General features: G+C 42.9%; 1 protein-coding gene across 3 annotated transcripts in view; it reads left to right on the top strand.

Moving 5' to 3' along the window:
- The window catches only part of TAB3 (TGF-beta activated kinase 1 (MAP3K7) binding protein 3), a 56,026-nt gene that overhangs the window by 5,606 nt on the left and 27,506 nt on the right, over positions 1–22,914 (top strand). For 2 of the 3 annotated variants that reach the window (XM_044285155.1, XM_044285158.1), the window contains exon 2: positions 22,064–22,253. In XM_044285155.1, the coding sequence (XP_044141090.1) occupies positions 22,152–22,253 (102 nt within the window). In that variant the 5' untranslated portion in view covers positions 22,064–22,151. The remainder of the gene's footprint in view (positions 1–22,063; positions 22,254–22,914) is intronic. The other variant, XM_044285157.1, reaches the window with a different exon arrangement.

Raw genomic sequence — 22,914 nt, 5'->3', positions numbered from 1 at the left:
CTTGAATGGGTCCGCAATCCGTGCTTCTGTGCAGTTCCTCTCCGTGCCTCCGCACCGCAAAAAAATAGTACTTGTACTATTATTTTACGGTGCGGACAGATTGCGGTCTCCAATGCACGCAACGGCTCTGTGCATTAGGCCTTACTGAACCTTTTCACGGGCTGCTTCTCAGTCTTCATTCAGGTGGGCTGTTTGGTGGTCTTTCTCTGAAGGGTTACTTGCCGTTCAGACAGATCCTGCCGGCTTCAAAATGCTTGGAAGCCAGGGATCATTGCACATGGTAGTGACTTGTGACTTGCTTCCATTAGAGACAGACTGACAGGCTTTGATGAATTGCTGTTATTTTGAGGAGGTGTAAATGTGCGCTTCTTGGTATTTTGGGTTCTTCGTAGTCTCCTGCAGTTGCTGGATGATATTCCGAGAGCGAGGTGACTCTGGTAGGGGCCATTGTTATTTGCTGTTCTTGCATGATTTATTCTAGACATTTTAAATGGTGGGGTCAGTTTCACCCAACTGTGCAAATGTAGATTTATTAGTCTGACTCATTTCTAATTATACGGCTCCCCTCTAAAAGCAGGAGAGCCTCACAGATTTACACTAGGCTTCATGTGCGTATGGTACTAGTTTGTGCTCACTACGGCTCACGATCAGTACAAGTCTTCTTACTCAGAAGGAACACAACATGCTTTTAAAAAGGGTCAGTTTTTGTGTGGATGAGATTTGTTCAAGAGACCTCTATATGGACAGCATTTCTTAGGGCTCATGCACACAAACGTGTGTCGGCTGTTCCGATACACGGGCACCGTCCGTTTCACCGCCGCAGACGGATGCAGACCCATTCAACTTGAATGGGTCCGTGATCCATCCACACCGCAAAATGAATCCTTCTGGATTGCGGACCCATTCAAGTAACTGGCTCCGCATCGATGATACAATGTGCTCACGACCATTGCCCACATATTGCGGACCCGCTGTTCGTGGGCAGCAATACGAACACGGTCGGGCAACGGCTGTATGCTTATAGGTTTGGTAATAATGTGGATCCGTTGAAAATTTCTTTTTATTGTGGTGGTAGAGTATTTGTAGCATATATTACAGTAGTGCTTCTCAAACTGTGCCATGTGTCACACAGCGGTACTGAGCAGTGTAATTGTGAATCCTAACACTGGAGTGAGGTGGAAAACTTGATGGATATGCCTCTGCCTTTCTCCAGCAGCCGACTCCTCTCCTTTCCATCTCGAAAGACTTCAGATGAATCAGCGCTCCAGACTGAAAAAAATATCAAGGAGCCATTGGCTCCTAACCTGAACAATTTCGGAGCCAAATTTAAAATGCATATAATTACCATTTAATAAAAAATGGCATGTCTTACCTAGGGTTGTCACTAAACCCAAATTTTTATTCGATTTCGATACCATAAAAGTGTTGCCATACTCGATACCACGCGAAAAAAATAAAACACCAAAAAAGCTGCGTGCAGTCCGCATTTTATAGAACGTCTGCACCATAATAGAACAGTTCGATCCTAATTTTTGTCGGGCCAAGGTGACAAAAAAATGCCAAATTGCATGTTTTTTTTTTTTTTTTTCTGTTACGGCGTTCACCACATAGGAGAGATATTAATAGTTTACTCTTTTTCGGTTGTGGCGATATGTAATATGTTTCTTTTTTATTGTTTATATGTTTTTGATTATATATTTTATATGTAAAATTGGGAGAGGGGGGCGATTTAAACTTTTAATTTGGCGTGTTTTTTTTTATTTTTGTAATTTTTTTTTTATGGTAGGCCTTCACCTACCGTAACTGATGAAATACACTGTGCTGGTCCGGCACCACAAATCTGAATCTGTAACTGCAGTTAGTCTGAGCCACACCCCCTGTCTCCTCGTTTGCTCTCCATGTCCCTACAGCTGCTGTGGTTAAACACAAGCCAGGGAGTCAATGGCCCAGATTTACTAAGGATGTCTAGACCTGCACCAGGGGCTCAGGCTGGATGATAGATCTGGTGCAGGGATAGACACTTTTCTCCGACTATGTATCAACTATTTAGTTGGCTTACTTTGAAGCAGATTGTTATGCCTGAATTATGGTGGAATTTTGGCACAAATGGTGCACATTACAGAAAATAGCGTAGAAACCCTTGATGTGCCAAATTGTGCCGGCTTGGTGCACTTTTTTGGACAGATTTTGGTAAACACACATTAATAAATCTGTCAGCAAGGATAGTAGGATTATAAAGTCCAGGTCAATACTAGTGAAAAAACATGACTATTAGGTAATTGCCAAACACATGCTAAGATGCCCATACACCATCAATAGCTGTTGGCCGAAATGTGCCCGGGCATAATGCACATATTGCACATATCAAACCTGGGCTACACAAAGGCTTTTTTTCTAGGGTAACACCTTGGTTCAGCCGTGCTGCAGTCTGAAGGATTGCACTGACTTGTATGTAGTCTGTGCAGTCCAGGCCTAGACCAGTGCGTACGTTACTAACCTTTGAACATCAGGTACAAGATAAGGAACCATACACTGATCATATTACCATCATATGATGCTGTGTTTACTATGTTTGACCTATTAGTGCTGTATTATGTAAGGTTTCAAAAGGGAAGGCCAGTGGTTTAGACCTCATGCACATGACCGTATGTATTTTGCAGTCCGCAAAAAATACGGATGGCGTCCGCGTGCATTCCGTATTTTACGGAACAGCTGGCCCCTAATAGAACAGTACTATCCAGACGGAAACGGAATATACACGGAGTAACGTCAGGTTTTTTTTTGCGGACCCATTGAAATGAATGGTTCCACATATGGTCCCATGTTTATGGACACATGTTCCAAAATTTAAGGCGACGGCCACATTTCTTAAAATCTCATCCATTTTTGCTGATACTGTACAGCACTGCAAATCTGCCGCATGTAAGTCCCCTGGGGCAGATCCACTGTGTTCATGCCATATGTGAACATACCATGAAGGATTTACCGCCATGAATTCTTGGCCTACACATGAACCTTTCGAGGCTGAGTGTTTCTTTCTAGCTCTTCCATACTTGAAGATTTTTTTGGCATTTTTATTGTGTGGTATCGCAATACTTTTTTATGGTATCGAAACCAAATCAAAATTTTGGTATCGAAACCATCCTAGATAAATGGTCTTCAGAGAGGTTGTCTTATGAAAACGGCCTCATGGCTGAATTCTGAAAGTGGTTGTCTCAGATGAGATTAACCTCTTTAGGCTGCATTCACTTGGCCATAATGCTGTCATTTGCAGTACCAGCCAAGTGGATGAGATTTTAAGATTTCTCAACCACATGCTGCAAAACAGTCTGTAGTGTAAATTTGCCATAAATAAATTTATGCTGCAAATGTCCACAACAGATTTCCCCCTTTGCAATGTGTAGGGTAAAATCCATGGCAAGTCAAAGTCTGCAGTGGAATCTGCGATGTGTGGCCATACCCTTAGGCCTCTTGCACACGACCGTATGGCTTTTTCAGTATTTTGCAGTCCGCAAAAAAATACGGATGACGTCCGTGTGCATTCCGTTTTTTTTGCGGAACAGAACAGCTGGCCCCTAATACAACAGTACTATCCTTGTCCGTAATGCGGACAATAAGGGTCCATTCACACGTCTGAAAATGGGTTCGCGTCCGTTCTGCAATATCGGGAACGGGTGCGGACCCCTTCATTCTCTATTGGGCCGGGAGAGATGCGGAGAGCACAGTATTAGTAGTCCCGGCATCCAAATTTCTGGAACGCGGTCCCGATCTTCCGGACTTCGGACCTGAACTTCCGGGTCGTTGCTCCGCAAAGAAATAGAACATGTCCTATTCTTGTCGGACAATTGCGGACAAAAATAGGCAGTTCTATGGGGGGTGCCGGCCGCGTGTATTGCGGATCCACAATTTGCATATCCGCATTACACTACGGACGTGTGAATGGACCCTAATAGGACATGTTCTATCTTTGAACAGGACGAATTTGCGGACCCATTGAAATTAATGGTTCCGTATACAGATGCGGACCCATTATTACGGATGTGTGAATGGAGCCTAAGGCTAGATTCACACGAACGTTGTTTGTTTAGGTGTCCATTCCGTTTTGTTTGCGGATAGGATGCGGACCCATTCATTTCAATGGGTCCGGCAAAAAAAAGATATATATAGAACATGTCCTATTCTTATCCGTTTTAGGCATTGTTACAATAGATCCTCAAAAAAATGGATGGCATATATTTTTTTTTTTGATCCGCAATTTGTGGACCGCAAAACACATACGGTCGTGTGCATGTAGCCTTAAAGAGGACCTTTCACCTAAAAAAATAAATAAAACTAAGACCATAGCTTAACTTACATGCCCCTATGAAGTCTTGATCGTTTTTTCTTTTTTCAAACTGTGCCCCCGTTTGTCCGCTATGCCCTCCGGAATAATTCCCGCCGTCTATGCTAATGAGCCAGCCTCAAATGGGCTGGCTTTAAAAGTTCTCCTCGGCGTGCCTTCTATCTTCTCCCTGGCACGGAGCGCATCCAATCAGCGCGCTCCGCTCTTAGCCAGGGAGAAGACGCTCCAGTTCTCGCGAGACTTCAGAGAACTGGAGCGATTTCGTCTATCCGGCTAAGAGCGGAGCGCGCTGATTGGATGCGCTCCGTGCCAGGGAGAAGATGGAAGGCACGCCGAGGAGAACTTTTAAAGCCAGCCCATTTGAGGCTGGCTCATTAGCATAGACGGCGGGAATTATTCCGGAGGGCACAGCGGACAAACGGGGGCACAGTTTGAAAAAAGAAAAAACGATCAAGACTTCATGGGGGCATGTAAGTTAAGCTATGGTCCTAGTTTAATTTTTTTTTTTAGGTGAAAGGTCCTCTTTAAAGAGAACTCGCTACCTCTCCTGACTTTCATAAATTATTGAATTCCATGCAATAATGATTCTGAAGTGTATTTTCTTATAACACTATGTTTTTCCATTCTTCTGTTATTGCTACTAAGGCTGCTTTCACATTAGCGTTTTTTGCGGATCCATCATGGATCTGCAAAAACGGTTCCGTTACAGTAATACAACCGCATGTATCCGCCATGAACGGATGCGGTTGTATTATGTCTTCTATAGCCATGACGGATCTGTCATGAACACCATTGAAAGTCGATGGGGGACTGATCCATTTTCTATTGTGTGAGAGAAAACGGATCTGTCCCCATTGACTTACATTGTGGATCCGTCTTGCTCCGCACCACATGGCGGACAGAAAAATGCTGCAAGCAGCGTTTTGGTGTCCGCCTGCAGAGCGGAGTAGAGACTGATCGGAGGCAAACTGATAATTTCTGAGCGGATCCTTTTCCATTCAGAATGCATTAGGGCAAAACACGTTTTGGACCGCTTGTGAGAGCCCTGAACGGATCTCGGAAATGGAACGCCAAAACGCTAGTGTGAAAGTAGCCTAATAAGTTTATTAATGTAATTTAAACTGGGTGTTACTGGTTGGTGGTGTGTCCTTGCATTGTCTGATACTGTTCAGTCAGTGCTGTCCATGCCAATCTGTTTAGGGAAACGCTCCCAAATGGTAACACTCAGTTGTAAATGTATCCATAAGCGTCTGTAGGAATAATAGAGAAACTGCACAAGAATTAGTTATAGGAAAATATGTTCCAGAATTATTTCATGGTAAATGTAAGTACCATAGTTTTCACTTTAGAAGACCACTTTTTGCCCCCAAAAGTGGAAGGAAATGGCAGTGCGTCTTATAAAGCGAATACTAATGAGTGCTTCCATTATGGTATGCTGCAGGCGCAGGGAGTTGTGAATGTAGCGCTGCTAGTGCAGGCTGTACTCACCGCTCCTTGGTCGTCTTTGGGTGCTGCACTGCATAGTCCTGACTGCATACAGCATTCGCTCATCATGACCTGGCACTATGCGACGTCGGGGCACAGTGCAGCGCGGGCCCAGAGAAGGCCAGGAAGCATTGAATGCAGAAAGAGCATCTGGATGTGCAGAGCGGCAGCGCCATGTATTTTCTAAAGTGAAAAATATGGTAGTTACTAAAACAGACATGTCAGAAGAGGATAAAAAGAGGATTTCCACAATACTGATCTATGAGTAAATTAGAAGTCTGATGAGATGGTGAAAGTTTGATTTATGTAACTAGGCACTTCCAGTTGTCACTTTTTTTGGTAAAAATGGAAGTGATAGTTGTCACCTCTGAATGGGCGTCTAAAACTGATGATAAAGCCTTCTAACAAAGTCTTCTAACAAGAGTTTATTAGACGGGAGTTAAAATGTTATATAACACCCATGGCTTGAAAAGAGATTTTCTTGTATGTATGGATGAGATGTGCTTCTCTCACTTACTTTAGTCCAAGTAGGGATGTGCATGTTTGCCTGAATTATGTAAGGATTCTTCATACAGGACGTTCTAAAATGTCCAGTCTAAAATGGTTAAGGCCACATGAGTCATTGGCCCACAAGCAAGAAGCAGGGAGGAATCATGCATTCAGATGGAAAAAATGCTGAATATTCTAAAAACAAATATATAGCACTATATTAAATATAGTGCTATATATTCGTAATGATGAATATTCATAATTTTTTCCATCTGAACACATGATTCCTCCCTGCTTCTTGCTTGTGGGCCAATGACTATAGCACTATATTCTAAATATTCGCAAATTCTCGAAGTGCAGATATTTGCGATTAAAATTCGCTATTCGAATATTCACGTTCAACACTATTCTCTACATGATAAATGCCATTTGCAGAAGTGACTCATCCCCTTTAAGTTTCAGGTATTTGCAGTTAAAGGGGTTCTCTAGGAATAAATAAAAAAAAAAGAAAATTCTGAAATATTATTTTATAATATATTCACAAATACCTTTCATTACTTAGAATGGCTTGTTTTGTCTAGGGAGCAATCATTAGGAGAAATAATATGGACGCCGTCCTATCATTTCACAAAAAAACTGTCCTAATCGCACAGGAGGAAAAGTTGCTTCAACACAATGAGCCATAGTGCTGCCTCATCCTCCTCTCTGCTCTGCTTGTCAGGAATCATGATCCTGAATACAGGTGGGATCTATGGGAATGGAGATGCTGAGGAGCCATGAGAGAAGGGTGGGGATGTGACTAATGAGCAGCAGCTCTTGTATGCAGCCTCCATTACCACAGTCTGTCCTGTCCGTCCTCTCTGTACTTCGTCTCCTCATGAACTAGATTCCCCAGAGATTCAGCTAAAGTTCTTATCATCTGTATTCGGGATCATAATCCCTGACAAGTAGGAGTAGAGGATGAGACAGCTCTTTACCTCAGTGTTGTAAAGTAACTTGTCCTCATGTGTGATCAGGTCAGGTTTTGTGTGAACTAATGGGACAGCGGCCATTTTGTTTCCCCTGATTATTGCTCCCCAGACAAAACAAGCCATTATAAATAGTGAAAGGTGTTTGAGAATATTTTTTTTATATATATTTATAATAAAGTAATATTTAAGGTATTTTCATTTTCCTAATTCCCGGAGAACCCCTTTAAGTAAGGACACATGTTACTGAAAACAGTGCATAGTATGGGGAAGCCTTCTGAGACTAGTTTATGTTCCAAGCAAAATTAATGAAAGCACTTCCTGGGTTTGCTGCCTAATAAAACAATGGCTGGAAGGGTGTGTTGCTACTGTAGCTTTAGTTTCATAGGGGTTCTTTTTGTACTAAAATATATTAGTCCATTTTTTTTTTTATATCCTTTGAATTGAATGCATCTCATGTAACGTGTGCAGTATGTGTTGTTTTTTTTTTTTTTTTTTTTCTTTTTTTAAGGTTGTCTGGTGCAGTTTTTGTAGCCAAAACCAGGATTGGATTACAAAAAAGAGCATAGAGCAACTATGTATTCTCCTGTCGTTTTAGTTTCAAAAACTGCATCAGAAAACCCAAACATGTAAACCCAGCCTGCAGATGGAAGACTCTCATTTCTAAGTGTTAAGACCTGTAGAAAAAAACTTCACTGCCTGCCTCCCACCAGCCCAGTCTCTTCTGCAGAAGGAAGACCTGGCAGATATGAGAAGAGTAGAACTTTGTGAATCACAGCCCTCTACTCCTTGTAATGGGGACTGTGTCTGTGAAGCGGGGCTGTATTTTACAAATATTTTTTTCCCTTCACAACATTTAATACATCCATCAGAAAAGCGACATTAGAGCAGGTGACCGACTGTATTTGTGAAGCAGGATATATTTTTAGAATTTTGGGCTCGTCAGCTTGAAAATTGAATACAAAACTTTGTCTTTCTGTAGGAGTCAGCAGAGACATATAAAACTCATCTATAGATGTTTAAAGGGGTTTTGTCACTACAGAATAGGGTTGTTGCAATACCCAAATGTTGATTCGATTTCGATACCATAAAGTATTGCGATACCAAAAAAAAAAAAAAAAAAAAAAAGCAGCGTTTTATGGAACGTCTGGCCCATAATCAAACAGTCTGATCCTATTTTTTGTGGGGACAAAGTGACAAAAAAATGGCGAATCGCGCAGGTTTTTTTTTTTCCTGTAACGGCGTTCACTGCATAGGAGATTTTTTTTTAATATATATATATATATATATATATATATATATATATATATATATATATATATATAATTTTTTTTTTTTTTTTTTCAATAGTTCACGCTTTTTTGATCGTGGTGATATGTAATATGTTTGTTTATTTATTTGATATGTAAAATTGGGAAAGGGGGTGATTTTAAAGTTAATATTTTGTTTTGTGTTTTTATTTTATTTTTTATTTAATAACTATTAGCCCCCTTAGGGTCTAGAACCTGGGATCTTTTCCTCCCTTGTCCTATTCACCCTAATGGAGCTCTTTTAGGGTGAATAGGAATAGGATTTCTCACTCTCCCTGTGCATAGTACACACAGCAGCAGACTACCATGGCAGCCAGGGCTTTAGTAGTGTCCTGGCTGCCATGGTAACCGATCGGAGCCCCAGGATTACACTGCTGGGGCTCCGATCAAAAGCTGCCACTGCCACCAATGAGGAGGAGGGGACCCTGTGGCCACTGCCACCAATGATTATAATACTGGGGGGGGGGGTTGGGAGGGGCGCCATCAAAGTTTATAGTACTGGGGGGGGCAACATACTGCGCCACCAATGTTAGATAAGTAACTCATTAATACAAATACAGGAGGCGGGTTCCGGCAGCAGAAACAGATGGCCAGCACTCGACCTCTATGACAGGGCGCTGCGATCCGCGGCAGTTAACCCATCAGGTGCCGCATAAACTAGTCTGTATTTGTATTAATAAGTTACTTATGTTCATTGGTGGTGCAGTGGCCACAGTCCCTCCCCTCCTCCGCCCCTCTCTTCTCATTGGTGGCAGCGGCACAGGGGGGACGGAGAGAGTCCTTCTCTCCTGTGCTGCTCAGGAGAACATCGAGCGCACTGAGAGCAGCACGCACCATGTTCTTTGATACTAGGCTGTGCAGTCAAATCCCGGTATCGAATCAATACCAGTACAAAAGTATCGATTGGGTATCGATAATTCGATACCCACTACAACCCTACTACAGAAAAGCATTTATTGCGTATAGGGAGTTAATACAAGGCACTTACTAATGCCTTGTGATTGTCCATATTGCTTCCTTTGCTGGCTGGATTCCTTTTTCCATCACATTATGTACTGCCCATTTCCATGGTTATGACCACCCTGCAATCCAGCAGTGGTGGCCGTGCTTCCACACTATAGAAAAAAACACCAGCCTGTGTGCACTCCTACGGTCTCAGCCACCAGAGAGGCCAGCACTTTTTCCTATAGTGTGCGAGCAGGGTGGACGTAACCATGGAAACGAGCAGTGTATAATGAGCGCTGGAAAAATGAATCCAGTCAGTAAAGGAAGACTATTTCTCTACAACAGGCCACTCTATCCAGCCGGCTTCCCCTATGACCCAAAATCCTCCATAAGCCAAAATTAGTTTGTACTTACACTTATCAGGTTTGTCCTTACTCATAATTTTTTCTTTTTTTTTCTTTTTGTTGCCCGCTCCTACCATCATCTCAGGGGTAGAAGTGGACATGCTAATCTCCTCCTGGGCTGGTGGGAGGATACCACAGTGTTTCCAGCAGAGGAGATGTGGTGGAATCCCAAAATAGCTTTTTTGGTCTAGGTTTATTGATGTTGTGTTTTTAGTCTGGACAGGCACTTTCCAAGTTTGTAACAGCACTCAACCTCAGCCTCACCTTTAGGGTCCATTCACACGTCCGTTTTTTCTATCCTGATCTGTTCAGTTTTTTCAGGAACAGATCAGGACCAGATCTGGACCCATTCATTTTCAATGGGTCCTGGAAAAAATCGGACAGCACAATGTGTGCTGTCCGTTTCCGTTGTTCCGTTCCGCATGTCCGTTTAAATATAAAACATGTCCTATTCTTGTCCTGAAAAATCGGATCCTGGTACAATACAAAGTCAATGGATCCGCAAAAAACGGATGACATTCGGATGTCATTCCGTATGTCATCCGTTTTTTGCGGATTCCGTTCCTGGAAACACATAACAAATTTTTATTTTTTATTTTTTTTTTAATTTTTTTTCAAAGAAATCCAAACAACTTTATTTGATTATTGAAATGTATACATGTTCCCGTTTTTTGCGGATCCGCAAAAAACGGATGACATACGGATGACATACGGAAACATTTTCAGGAACAACGGATCCGCAAAAAACGGACCGTTTTTCAGGATGAAAAAAAACAGGACGTGTGAATGGACCCTTACATCTGAAATCAACCCAGATACACCACCCTTTTCTTGACGTTAGGGTCACTAACACTGGCGGTAAACTGGCCACCAACAACCTCCTCCACTGACAAAGTTTTCATCCCTCCTCTCTCCGCTGTAGTATATCTAGAAGTCAATATCTGTGGTGCACAGAAACTGCTCTACGCAGGCTGACTTTTACGCAGAGGCCAGGGGACTTTTTGGCCGATTCAAGGTGAGAGGATATCCCCCCCCCCCCTTCAGTGTCCTCCACTCAGCTTTCCATTCTGCTGAACGTCAGGATAGAGATCAATTGTTGGTCCTCAGAAGTAGGGTGGGCTCCGGGGGTGTTACCAGGATTATTGGAACCTTCGATAATCATAATCGAGCAGTTTGTGATATACTATCTGAGTATTGGCCCATTCTCTTTATATGGAAGTGTGACATGTAGGCGAGGAAGGAACTTGTCTGATAGCCATTGCTCTAGACCCCCAGTTGTAGGCACCTAGCCGGAGAGGCGCCCACTTGGTATTTTCAGATGTGGAGGCTGTAAGACCTGTAGCTATATACATCCCTCCAAAATGTTCATATCGGCGGTAACTAATCGGACATACTCTATACGGGACTTCCTAAATTGCAAAAGAAAAGGAGCACTATACCACTGTAAATGCACGGGTCCACTGGGTTACATTGGAAAAACCATTAGAGAACTATGTAGGAGTATCCTAGAACTTTTGAATTACATTGACAAGAAAAAAGATACCCCAGTGGCGAGACACGTGCATAACATGGATGTGGTCCTCGAGCCCTTATGTTTTTTGCGATTGAGGCAATTCGTCCATCACTGAGATGTTGTAATTGGAATAAACACATATTACAAAAAAGAATCCGAATGGATATATAGATTCAAATCTCAATTACCTGGAGGCTTTAATAAAACTCACTTTTACCTGCTTCCTTTAGCATCAATACTTCAGTAGATTCACAATTAGAATCATTAGCCTAAGGGTCCATTCACACGTCCGTTTTTTCTTTCCTGATCTGTTCCGTTTTTTCAGGAACAGATCAGGACCAGATCTGGACCCATTCATTTTCAATGGGTCCTGGAAAAAATCGGACAGCACAATGTGTGCTGTCCGTTTCCGTTGTTCCGTTCCGCATGTCCGTTTAAATATAAAACATGTCCTATTCTTGTCCTGAAAAATCGGATCCTGGTACAATACAAAGTCAATGGATCCGCAAAAAACGAATGACATTCGGATGTCATTCCGTATGTCTTCCGTTTTTTGCGGAATCCGTTCCTGGAAACACATAGCAAATTTTTTATTTATTTTTTTCAATTTTTTTTCAAAGAAATCCAAACAACTTTATTTGATTATTGAATGTATACATGTTTCCGTTTTTTGCGGATCCGCAAAAAACGGATGACATACGGAAACATTTTCAGGAACAACGGATCCGCAAAAAACGGACTGAAATTCGGATTATAGAAAAATACTGACGTGTGAATGTAGCCTAAGTCAGGGCTTGACAAATTTCTTTCCTTGGAATCTAGGATCCAGCAAATTTTTTTTTTTTTTTTTTTTACCTAATAAAGCCTTATTTTTTAGCGACAAAAATAACACCTCTTAAATGATACCGGCCGGGATTTCTTCTGCGTGCAGGAGCGCACGGCCTCATCAGTTGCTATGACGCGTGCGCTTCCTGCTGCCGCCGCAGTACGGTACTACACTAGTATGATCTATACCAGTGTACTACTGTACTGCGACGGCAGCAGGAAGCGCACAGCGTCATAGCGACCAATGACGCCATGCGCTCCTGCACTCAGAAGAAATCCAGGCTGGTATCACATGGTCCGTGTTCCACGGACGTGTGCATGAGTCTTTACGGTGATGAGACTACTCATCTCCGGGAAACGCTGGAAGAGTCTTCGTACAGGAAAACGGAAACCCCGCCGTAGTCACCTGGCCCGCTTACGGGACATGTGGAGAGCGCCTAGCGGGCAGGTGAGCGCTGCCACGTACATGTCGTGTGTCACTCCGCAGCCAGCTGACAGGAAGAGGTTTTTTTTCTCCCAGGCTGTGAGCTCTGCACTGCGATTGGCCAGCACTACAGCCTAGGAGAAGGAGACGCCCAGGAGAACAAGGGCAGTTTCCTCCTACTATAACCAAGTGACCGAACATGCCGAAGGGCATAGCAGGAGAACGGAGCGGCGCCCAGGGATAATAGTAAGTGCAGTGAGATCCCTGGGCGCCGCTGTACAGATCGTGACACTTGGTTCACAATTTTTTGCCAGATAAAAGGTCCTTGCTCCAGTGGCTGCGCCCGGCTGCTGGTGTGCTGGGCCTATTTTCAAGCAGGGGCAAATACCCCTGGCGCCTGGGATTTGTCGAGCCCTGGCCTAAGGGCTCGTTCACACGAATGTGTGCTACCAGTTGCTGTATTGCGTACCGCATTTGTGGATTCTCAATACACGGGCACCGTTCTGTGTGCATCACTTCAATGGGTCCACAAATCCGGAGATGTGGAATGGAACACTAAGGAAACACTTCAGAGTGCTTCCTGGGGTTTCGCTCCGTGCCTCCGCACCGCAAAAAGATAGAACATGTTCTATCTTCTTGCGGAATGGAGGGATTGCGGACCCATTCAAGTGAATGAGTCCATGATCCCCATGCGGCTGGGCCACGGTCGGTGCCCATGCATTGCGGTCCACAGCACAGGCATAGGCATGGGCTTCACACGATCGTGTGAACGAGCCCTAAGTCAGCATATCTGCAAGAGAAAAAAAAAAAAGCAAAAAACACAGATTAAAGGCAATTTATTTGCTTCTGTATCTAGGCCACCTTTTTATGGGGCCCACCTGTTCGCAAGACTGTCCCTGACTTAGAATACCAACCAATAGCGTGGCTTCCTAGTCTGGCATTATGTGCCCATTATAGAGGTGGGCTGCCTGTCGGGTATAAGATATGTGTAAATATTATCTAACTCCACCCTGACTGCACCTGCTTCCTCCATGCAGGCCCTGTTATCTATGCTGGCGACTGGATGCTGTAGGTGCATGGATATGATCCCAGTAAGGCGAGGGAGGTGTGTCTTTGCACATTATACACATGTCCACCTATCAATATCCTAAACACGTCATCACGTATATACCTATTAGTCTTATGTCCAGCATGCGTCCGGATTTCTGTACTAATGTGGAGGCGCACATCACCACCTTTTGATAATCTGTGAGCTAGCATCCCCTAGGACACACGTTACTTGCAACACTCTGTTGAGATAGATGCTTACATGAGGTTTAGGGGCAGGGCTATGACGTGTGATGGAGGGGCAGGGCTATGACGCAGTGAGAATACTTAACCTCAGGCCTCTTACACACAAACGTATTTTCTTTCCGTGTATGTTCCGTTTTTTTGCGGACCGTATGTGGAACCATTCACTTCAATCTGTCTGCAAAAAAAAGTTAGTTACTACATGTGCATTCTGTTTCCGTATGTCCGTATAGAACATGTCCTATTATTGTCCGCATTACGGACAAGGATAGTACTGTTCTATTAGAGGCCAGCTGTTCCATTCCGCAAAATACGGAATGCACACGGATGACATCTGTATTTTTGGCGGATCCGTTTTTTTGTGGACTGCAAAATACATACGGTCGTGTGCAAGAGGCCTTAAGCTACTTTCACACGAATGTATTTTGTGTCCGTTCCGGCTGAGGACCCATTCATTTCAATGGGTCTGTAAAAAAATAAAATAATAATGTGGACACCATGTGCTGTCCGCATCTGTATGTCTGTTTCTGTAGCCCTGCGAAAATTTTTGAGTATGTCCTATTCTTATCCGTTTTGCAGACAAGGATAGGCATTGTTACAATGGATACGCAAAAAAAACGGATGTCATTCCTATTTTTTGTGGACCGCAAAACACATACAGTCGTGTGAATGTAGCCTAATGGAAGGTCATGAAAAACAAAAAAACTCACTGAAAAAAGTAGCCTAAACGGGTGAAAATGCTCCAAACCCAGACACTGTAGCGTGTCTATAACCGGGGGAGCAATTCCTCCTTTTCTTTTCTTTTTTATGGAAGGTCATGTCCTTACAGGAAGCACCACATTGTCACATAACCAAGGGTCAGAGCAGACCTCGCAACTAAATTTTTACGAGTATTTTTATGAGTTGTGCCTATTGCCAACCTGAGCAAACCTGACCTACATATGACAGTTAAGGCTGCAAAAAATTATATTTTATAATTGTAAGTGTGTAAAGTAGAAGCCCGTATCCATCACACAATAGTATATACGGTAACAGCTGATACAGACAAGATTGGCCACTGCAACCCCAGCTTCCACATTGGAACATGCATTGAGATTGCAGTCACTTCTGTGGTTTTCACTTTTTTAAAGGGGCATTCCGGTTATGAGCCGGTAGAGTGCATGCTCAACCTGCTGCAGCACCTCAGTGTTTACCTGCATGCCTTTGAGTGTATAATAAAGGTGTTTTAATACGTATCGTGCATAGTTTTGGGCTTTTCTCTGTGCACTTGTTGCTAGTAATAAACCCTCTTTCCCTGTTTACCACTCTTGACCAGTAGGGGAATCCCTCCGTCCGATATTAGGCAGAATCGGGGATAGAATCATCAGGTCCTACACAGAACATCAGATACACAAATCACGGGTGGCGCCAATTGCAGAACGGCGCGGACAGCCATTAATATAACTGCCTATTCTTGTCCGCAAAACAGACAAGAATAGGACAGGTTATATATATATATATATATTTATATTTTTTTTGCGGACCATGGAACGGACAAACGGATGCAGAAAGCACACGGAGTGCTGTCCGCATCTTTTGCGGCCCCATTGAAGTGAATGTTATTTGACATTCAGAGGCAATAACTGTGGGATCAGTGATTTAACAGGACCGATGTCTCAATTTTGCTCAATAAACAATTTGGATCAAAGAGATAATTACACGTTGTGTTGCCTATCTGAACTGTGAAGCGCTGATGAATATGTTGGCGCTATATAAATAAAGATTATTAGAAAAGCACAGCATGAACACCATAGGCATGGTGTGTACCAACAGGGAACATCTATCAAAGGTTGGGAACCTAGAATATATATCGCAACCCATGATGGGCATGGCTTACAGTGCACCAATGTGTGCCAAAAATGATGGTGCAGTATTCTGGTACAAAGTAAGTCATTATAAAGGTTATGGCATGATTGATGTAAAAAAATGAAAATGAGCCCCATACTACACATGGATCCAGAGATTTTCCCATTCGTTGTTCCAGTTTCTCTGCTAGATTTATTTCAGGATGGCAGCTCAGGGGGAGTGTCATGTCTCAGGGGGAGTGTCATGTCTCAGGGGGAGTGGCCTTTCTGCTGTAGCTCTTTCCCTGCCACATTTTCTAATTTTTCATATGGCTGGATGCAGTTGAAGATGTATACTTGCTGAGGTGGACAAGAAATAAGAAACAGAACTAACAGCAGGTGGCACTATACAAATAAATTTCATTAAAGAGGACCTTTCACCGGATTTTATTAAATGAGATAAGTATCTGTACTTGCGGGGTACCCTGATGCTGCTACCCTGCCTGTTTTGTTAAAATAGCGCTCCTACGCCATGCTGTACCCCCGGTGTTTTGCCCGCTCAGTAGCAATGGGGAGGAGACACAGTCTTTCTCTGTGGGCGTCTCCTTCTCCCTGGCTGTAGCGCTGTCCAATCGCATCGGAGAGTGTCACAGCCAGGGAGCTTTTTTCTGACACTCTGCACTGCGATTGGGCAGCGCCACAGAGAAAGGCTGTGTCTACTCCCTGTTTCTCCTGAGCGGGGAAAATACTGAGGGTACAGCGCGGCGTAGGAATGCTATTTTAACAGAACAGGCAGGGTGGCAGCATCAGGGTACCCCGCAAGTAGAGGTACTTATCTCAATTAATATAATCCGGTGAAAGATCCTCTTTAAATAACTCTGTGGCGAAGTTAAATTTTTTTATTACATACCGAAAAGTATTCCAGGTGATGCTTTGAAAAATGTAGAATATTTTTCATGGCACAACCTCTTTAATAGGTGGTATAAACTAGACAGTCTAAGGCTAGGGCTTCACGGCACAATAAGTCGCGCAACAAAAAGGGAACAACTACACTGCAACATGGATTTTGCAGTTGCAGTGCGACATCATTGACTATCATTATAAAAAAAAAAAATATGTCACGCGGCAATAGGTTGCGTGACACACATCTTAATGGTGCATCAGATTTATCATCCAGCATCAGCCACTGTGATAAGTCTGGCTCACCTTTAGACATCTTTAATCTTAGTTTGCACTGTCCTAGACAGTATTAGTAAGTCTAGGGTTGAGCGAATTGACTTTGGATGGAACATCCGAAGTCAATTCGCATAAAACCAAGCATTAGTTCGGGGATTTTTTTTTTTTTTTTTTTTTTTTTTACAGTACAAATTAATTTATGAAGTTATTGCTCGAGGTCTCGTGAGACTTCATGAAGCAATAACTTTGGCTCATCGGAGCCAATACATTCTAATACTGTACGGAGCTCCTAGTATCTTCATATGCACTTCCCCATAGAGACATAAAATCAATACAGCGACATATTTATTCTTACTCGTACTGTATGCTGCCATGGGTACTAGTCCAATATGTCTGCATTCCGTATGTAGACTAAAATGAAATGTAAAATTCCTGCCTCAAGGGAAGCACTTTGATTTGTCCCTTTAAATCTTCCATTTCCTTTACACTGCTTCTTATATTTCAGTAGGCTTTTTACAGAGTACTGGAATGTGTTTCCACGACTAGGAAGCCTCAAACAAGTAACACCATTCCCTTATCTACAAATAGACAGTGGCAACGCTTCAGCGAAGGAATTCTACGTAGAAGAAGGTGATAAAGAGATAAGTCCCCAGTAGTCATAGCGGGCATATTTCCAGGGAATTTCATGTAGGTTACATTGATACAGTAGAACGAATGATGCTGCTTTTCATAGAATATTATATTAAGAATAGTTGACCTGAGATCATCGCCCGGTGTAAACAGTTCACAACAAACGCCTCCAAAACGATCGCTTGTCTTCAGCCCATCTCCCTGTATGAACAGGGAATGTTAGGTGTATGAGAGGAGGGTTCACCCCTTCGCAATCAGTGAAAATGAAAGTAATAGAGTTCGGATCGTCCTTCGGCGCTTGTTATGGCCAGAGAATCCGTCTGTGTAAAGGGACTTTTAGAGGATTTCCACAAGGTGAAATGTTATTACATGTAATACATATATTAGGGTACAGTAGTCAGATGTAGCTGAAATATTTCTCAACAAATCTATTACATTGAGGGCATGTGGTAGATAAAAAAAAACTACTGTGTGTACTAAAATCTGCACAGTTTTTTTTTTTCTTCTGTTTTTAGTAAAACATGGGGGGAGATTTACTAATCAAAATGTGCCAAAATTGGGAAGTGCGGAATCGCCCATAGACTGCAATGGTAAATCATTGCAGTCTATGGTAGGAGTGCTTAGACAGTCTCATGTTAAAGTCCCATAGGGGAAACAAGTTTTAAAAAATTCTAATTGCACCCATTTTACATTTAAAAAAAAACATCATCAGTATCACTGTCCCAAAATGCTCACACTATTAAATATAAAAGGATTTATCCCTTACAGAAAAAAACTAAAAGCGGTCACTGTTTTTTGGTCGCTTCACCTTCCAAAAATAATTGAAAAAAATATATAAAAATCCGTACACAGCCCAATCCATGAAAAATGAATCGGTGGTGTTGATGAAAATTACTGGGATCTTTGTAATCGCATTGACCTCAAGATAATGCGTTGTTTTTACTCTGTAAAAACCATGAAATTGTGTTTTTAATTTTAATCCTAAAAATAAAAAATAAAATTCAAATCTCACTTGGGAACTTTTTATTTAATTTTTTATGTATAATGCATTGTAATACTGTATTTGGATAATCAAATGTATTACTGCTTTTTGCTAAAAGAAAACCAACTGTGGACATGCCTGAGGTACAGAATGTCCAACTAGTTACCGTAATTACTTTTTTATTTTTTTTGGGCCGTTTTTCTATTTGCCCTACAGGTGCTTTGACTGTGGCATCTAGTGGCTTAAATGGCAAGAATTGGAGTGTCTTTACAATGCATCTTGTGCACGTTTAGGCCTCTTGCACGCGAACATATATATATTTTTTTTTCGTGTCCGTTCTGTTTTTTTTTTTGTTTTTTTTGCGGACTGTATACAGAACCCTTCATTTCAATAGGTCCACAAAAAACCAAACGGAAGTTACTCCGTGTGCATTTAGTTTCCGTATGTCCATATTCCGTTACACAAAAAAATAGAACATGTCCTATTATTGTCCACATTATGCGCAAGGATAGTACAGTTTTATCAGGGGCCAGCTGTTTCGTTCTGCAAAATACAGAATGTACACGGATGTCATCCGTATTTTTTGAGGATCCGTTTTTTGCAGACCGCAAAATACATACAAAGAGGCCTTACTCTGTGAATCGTCCTACAACAAGGCGTGCCTGATGAAAGCACTTTAGGCTATATTTTGCACAGTTGCTTTATATTCCTCAGCAGCTTCTTGAATGCTTGCTTGAGGAGGGTCTTCAAGGAACTGCAATTACTATTTACTACTGGTAGAAAATAGAAATTCCGGCGTTGGATTATTCATGTGTGGCACTTGTCTGTGTCCTGGGTTTTGACCTTTTGTAAAGCTAATGTTGACACTGGCGTAGTGTACACAGCTAACCTCTCCAGGACTGGCACACGTACAGGACAGTTTTTTCAGGCCCAGACTACTTCTGTACGAACAGAAATATGCGTGTCTGTATGAATTCTTCATCCTGAAGATCAGCCCCAGAGGTTGGCTTCTGGGAACTCGTTGTGCATGGCAGGGTACTTTCACACTAGCGTTATTCTTTTCCGGCACAGAGTTCCATCCTAGGGGCTCAATACCAGAAAATAAGTGTTTATCCCCAGGCATTCTGGATGGAGAGAAATCCGTTCAGGATGTCTTCAGTTCAGTCACTGAACGGCGTTTTGGACGGAGGAAATACCGCAATGCCGGATCCGTCCTTCGGGTTCTTACAATGCATTTGTAAGACAGATCTGCATCCAGATCCATCTACAAATGCTGTCTGTTTGCATGCAGTTCCTGCGACGGAACTGCTTGCCGGATCACTCTGCCGCAAGTGTGAAAGTACCCTAAATCATAATTAGTGAAGGTCACTTTGTGTCAGAGCTCCAAGAATCAACTAGCAGTGCTTATTAAAAAAATGTAAACCGGAATTACAGCTGGAAGACGTGAACTCCTCCAACCCACTGCATGAAAAGTAAATTCAACAAGAACTTTTCTATAAAAAGTCAATTGCTGCTGTTTTGTGGTATATTTGCCAGTTTTTGGCGCTTCCTTTTTTTTAACTCAGATGGCAGTGGGTTTTTTTTTGTGTGTGTGTGTTTTTTTTTTTTCAAAATGCAGCATGCTTCTAGGTATGTCAAAAATTTGTGACCAAGAAATTCATGGCTTTTCTACACGCCCAAAAACTGCCACAGCAATTAAAAAATGATATTCTACAAGAACATGAAGATCTGACCCTGTCTGTTACTGAGTAGCTGACTAAATATGTTGATATCTCTACTTGGTTACAATCTCCTGACCTGATTCAGTTATCACAATGAGGAAATGAAATATTCTGATGTTTGCCAACCTTGGCATAAAATCTGAGTATATCAGCATTTTAAGGTGGTTCAGCACCCCTGGGGGGGAAGCTCTCGGGCAGACCTGCCAGCATGGAAGGACCTGTGGAGGAAATCATACTTGCCTGAAGTTTTGGATCCCCCGGGCCACTGCTGAACTCGGCATCCGGTTGGACATTGGTGATATGATGCACGATATGCCACGTGACCTGTCAAGTGACACATGGGGCACACGTTGCTGCAGTGACCTCGTGACCCGTGTCACACCAGACTTGAGAGCTGCAGTGGCCCAAGTGGGGGAAGGGTGGAGGCGATGAAACCCACCGGTGGGGATCAGGTAAGTATGATTCCCTCTACAGGACTGGCCATGCTGGGGGTGGGATTTGCCAGAGAGTCCCCCAGGGGTGACCAACCTTTTTGACTGTAATCCTACTGTGAGATTTTTAAGGCCCCCAAACAAATTAGGTTATGGTCGGCCGAACCCACTGTTTATCTAATGTGTATGTGGAGCTTTCGACTCCCCCGATAACAGTGGAGAGAAGGATTAGACCCTCTGAAATGCAACACCCGATGGATTTTATTCTCCAGGGAGAGGTGTCTTGCAGCAGCTTTCTCTTCTCTCCACATTGAAAACACATACACTCTGGCGTGTTTGTACGGTGGCGGTCGGCCGATCTATTGAAAGTGTACGGGGGAGCTATTGAAGGTGTGTAGCACCTTTTAGGCTATGTTCACATTTGTGTTGGGAATTTGTTTTTTCTGTTCCATCATAGGAGCACAAAAACGGAGCATGATCAACACCAGTGGCACCTAACGGCCCCCATTGACTTTTATAATGTAGTTGGTATGGTTCCATCATGGCGTCCATCATCATTTTATTAAGAAATATAGTGCTGCATGCTGCAATTAAATATGACCAAATCTGTGGTGGAGGCTCTACCTCCACAGCAGATATGAACAGGGCCTTGCATTGTAAATATGTTCAGTAATTATTTGTAATAGTGAAATATAGTATGGCATTTGTGTTTAAAGGCATTGTGCCCCCCCGCCCCCCCCCCCCTCCCAATTCTGCTGGACCCTCAAACAGAAGATTACTTGTCTGCTTCCCGGCGCCGGCTCCCCTCTTTCTCCAGCAGGCCCTTTGATGCTCCCCTTGGGTCCATTGATGTAAACGTCCAGTTTGACTTCACCGCAGCCAATGACTGACCCCGGTGGTGTTTAGCACCCCTTGTATCATGTGATTATTTGTCATGACACAAAAGGTGCTGAGGCGATGTCAAACTGGATGCATACCAGGCCTGTTAGAGAAGGAGAGGGGAGCCGGCACCAGGAAGCAGGTAAGTCATCTTCCTTTTGCAGGTCCGGCAGAATCGGGAGGTTCTCTCGGTCCCCCCCCCCCCCCCCCCCCCCCTTCCTTTCTGGCACAACCCCTATAAGGCTCAATTGCAGACTTGCAAACTCCATCATTTTTGCTGGAAGCGAAAGTAGCTCAGCATGCAGTGCTGTTTTCCAGATAAAATGATGGACATCTGGAAATATGTTTTCACATTAAGAAAGTCGCTTTCTCTGAAATATTGGCAGGAGTGTTTAAAATACTTTTTTCTTTTTTTTTTTGTGGCAGAAAATGCCAGAACGGTCAGAAGACCACAACCACTGGTGGGCGTTCTGAGTCCCGTCCTGTCCCGTCCTAATCCAGCACGCATCCGGAGATGGCACAGAGCAGTCATCAGCTTGACATCCAGGTATTAAATGATCTGCAGCAACGCTTCCCTGAGATCCCACTTGACGTGGTATCTCATTGCATGATGCAGGTATGTGCTAGCATCTTGATAGTATCTTTGCTCTGTGTATTGTCTGTATTCTGCTATTTTACTAATAAAGTTCTGATAATGCTACCTGAATACTGTTCTATGCTGCCAATAGTAAAAATTCCATCCTGATTGTCTGCATTTGTGTAAGGCTCTATTCACATTAAGCTTGAACCATACAGTAGGGATATATTTTGTTTTTGGTGAAAAAAATGTCCACATCTTAGGCCCCTTGCAGACGAGCAGGTCTGGATGCGTTCCGGGTGCATTGCGGCTAACCCGCGCAAGTAGGTACGCAATTGCAGTCAGTTTTGACAGCGATTGCGTTCCATTATTCAGTTTTTATCGCGCGGGTGCAATGCGTTTTGTACACGCGTTATAAAAACTGAATGTGGTACCCAGACCCGAACTTCTTCACTGAAGTTCAGGTTTGGGTTCGGTGTTGTGTAGATGTAATTATTTTCCCTTATAACATGGTTAAAAGGGAAAATAATAGCATTCTTTAATACAGAATGCTTAGTACAAGGTCAATTGAGGGTTAAAAAAAAAAAAACACCTCTTCCAATTGATCGCGTAGCTGCCGGTCTCCTGTTCTTTCTTCATGACCTGTCAAAGGACCTGTGGTGATGTCACTGAGCTCATCACATGGTCCATCACCACAGGT

Source organism: Bufo gargarizans, chromosome 3 (assembly GCF_014858855.1).
Source record: "Bufo gargarizans isolate SCDJY-AF-19 chromosome 3, ASM1485885v1, whole genome shotgun sequence".
Taxonomy (NCBI): domain Eukaryota; kingdom Metazoa; phylum Chordata; class Amphibia; order Anura; family Bufonidae; genus Bufo; species Bufo gargarizans.
The sequence above is the reverse complement of the archived record's forward strand: the minus strand, read 5'-3'. Positions and strand labels throughout refer to the sequence as shown.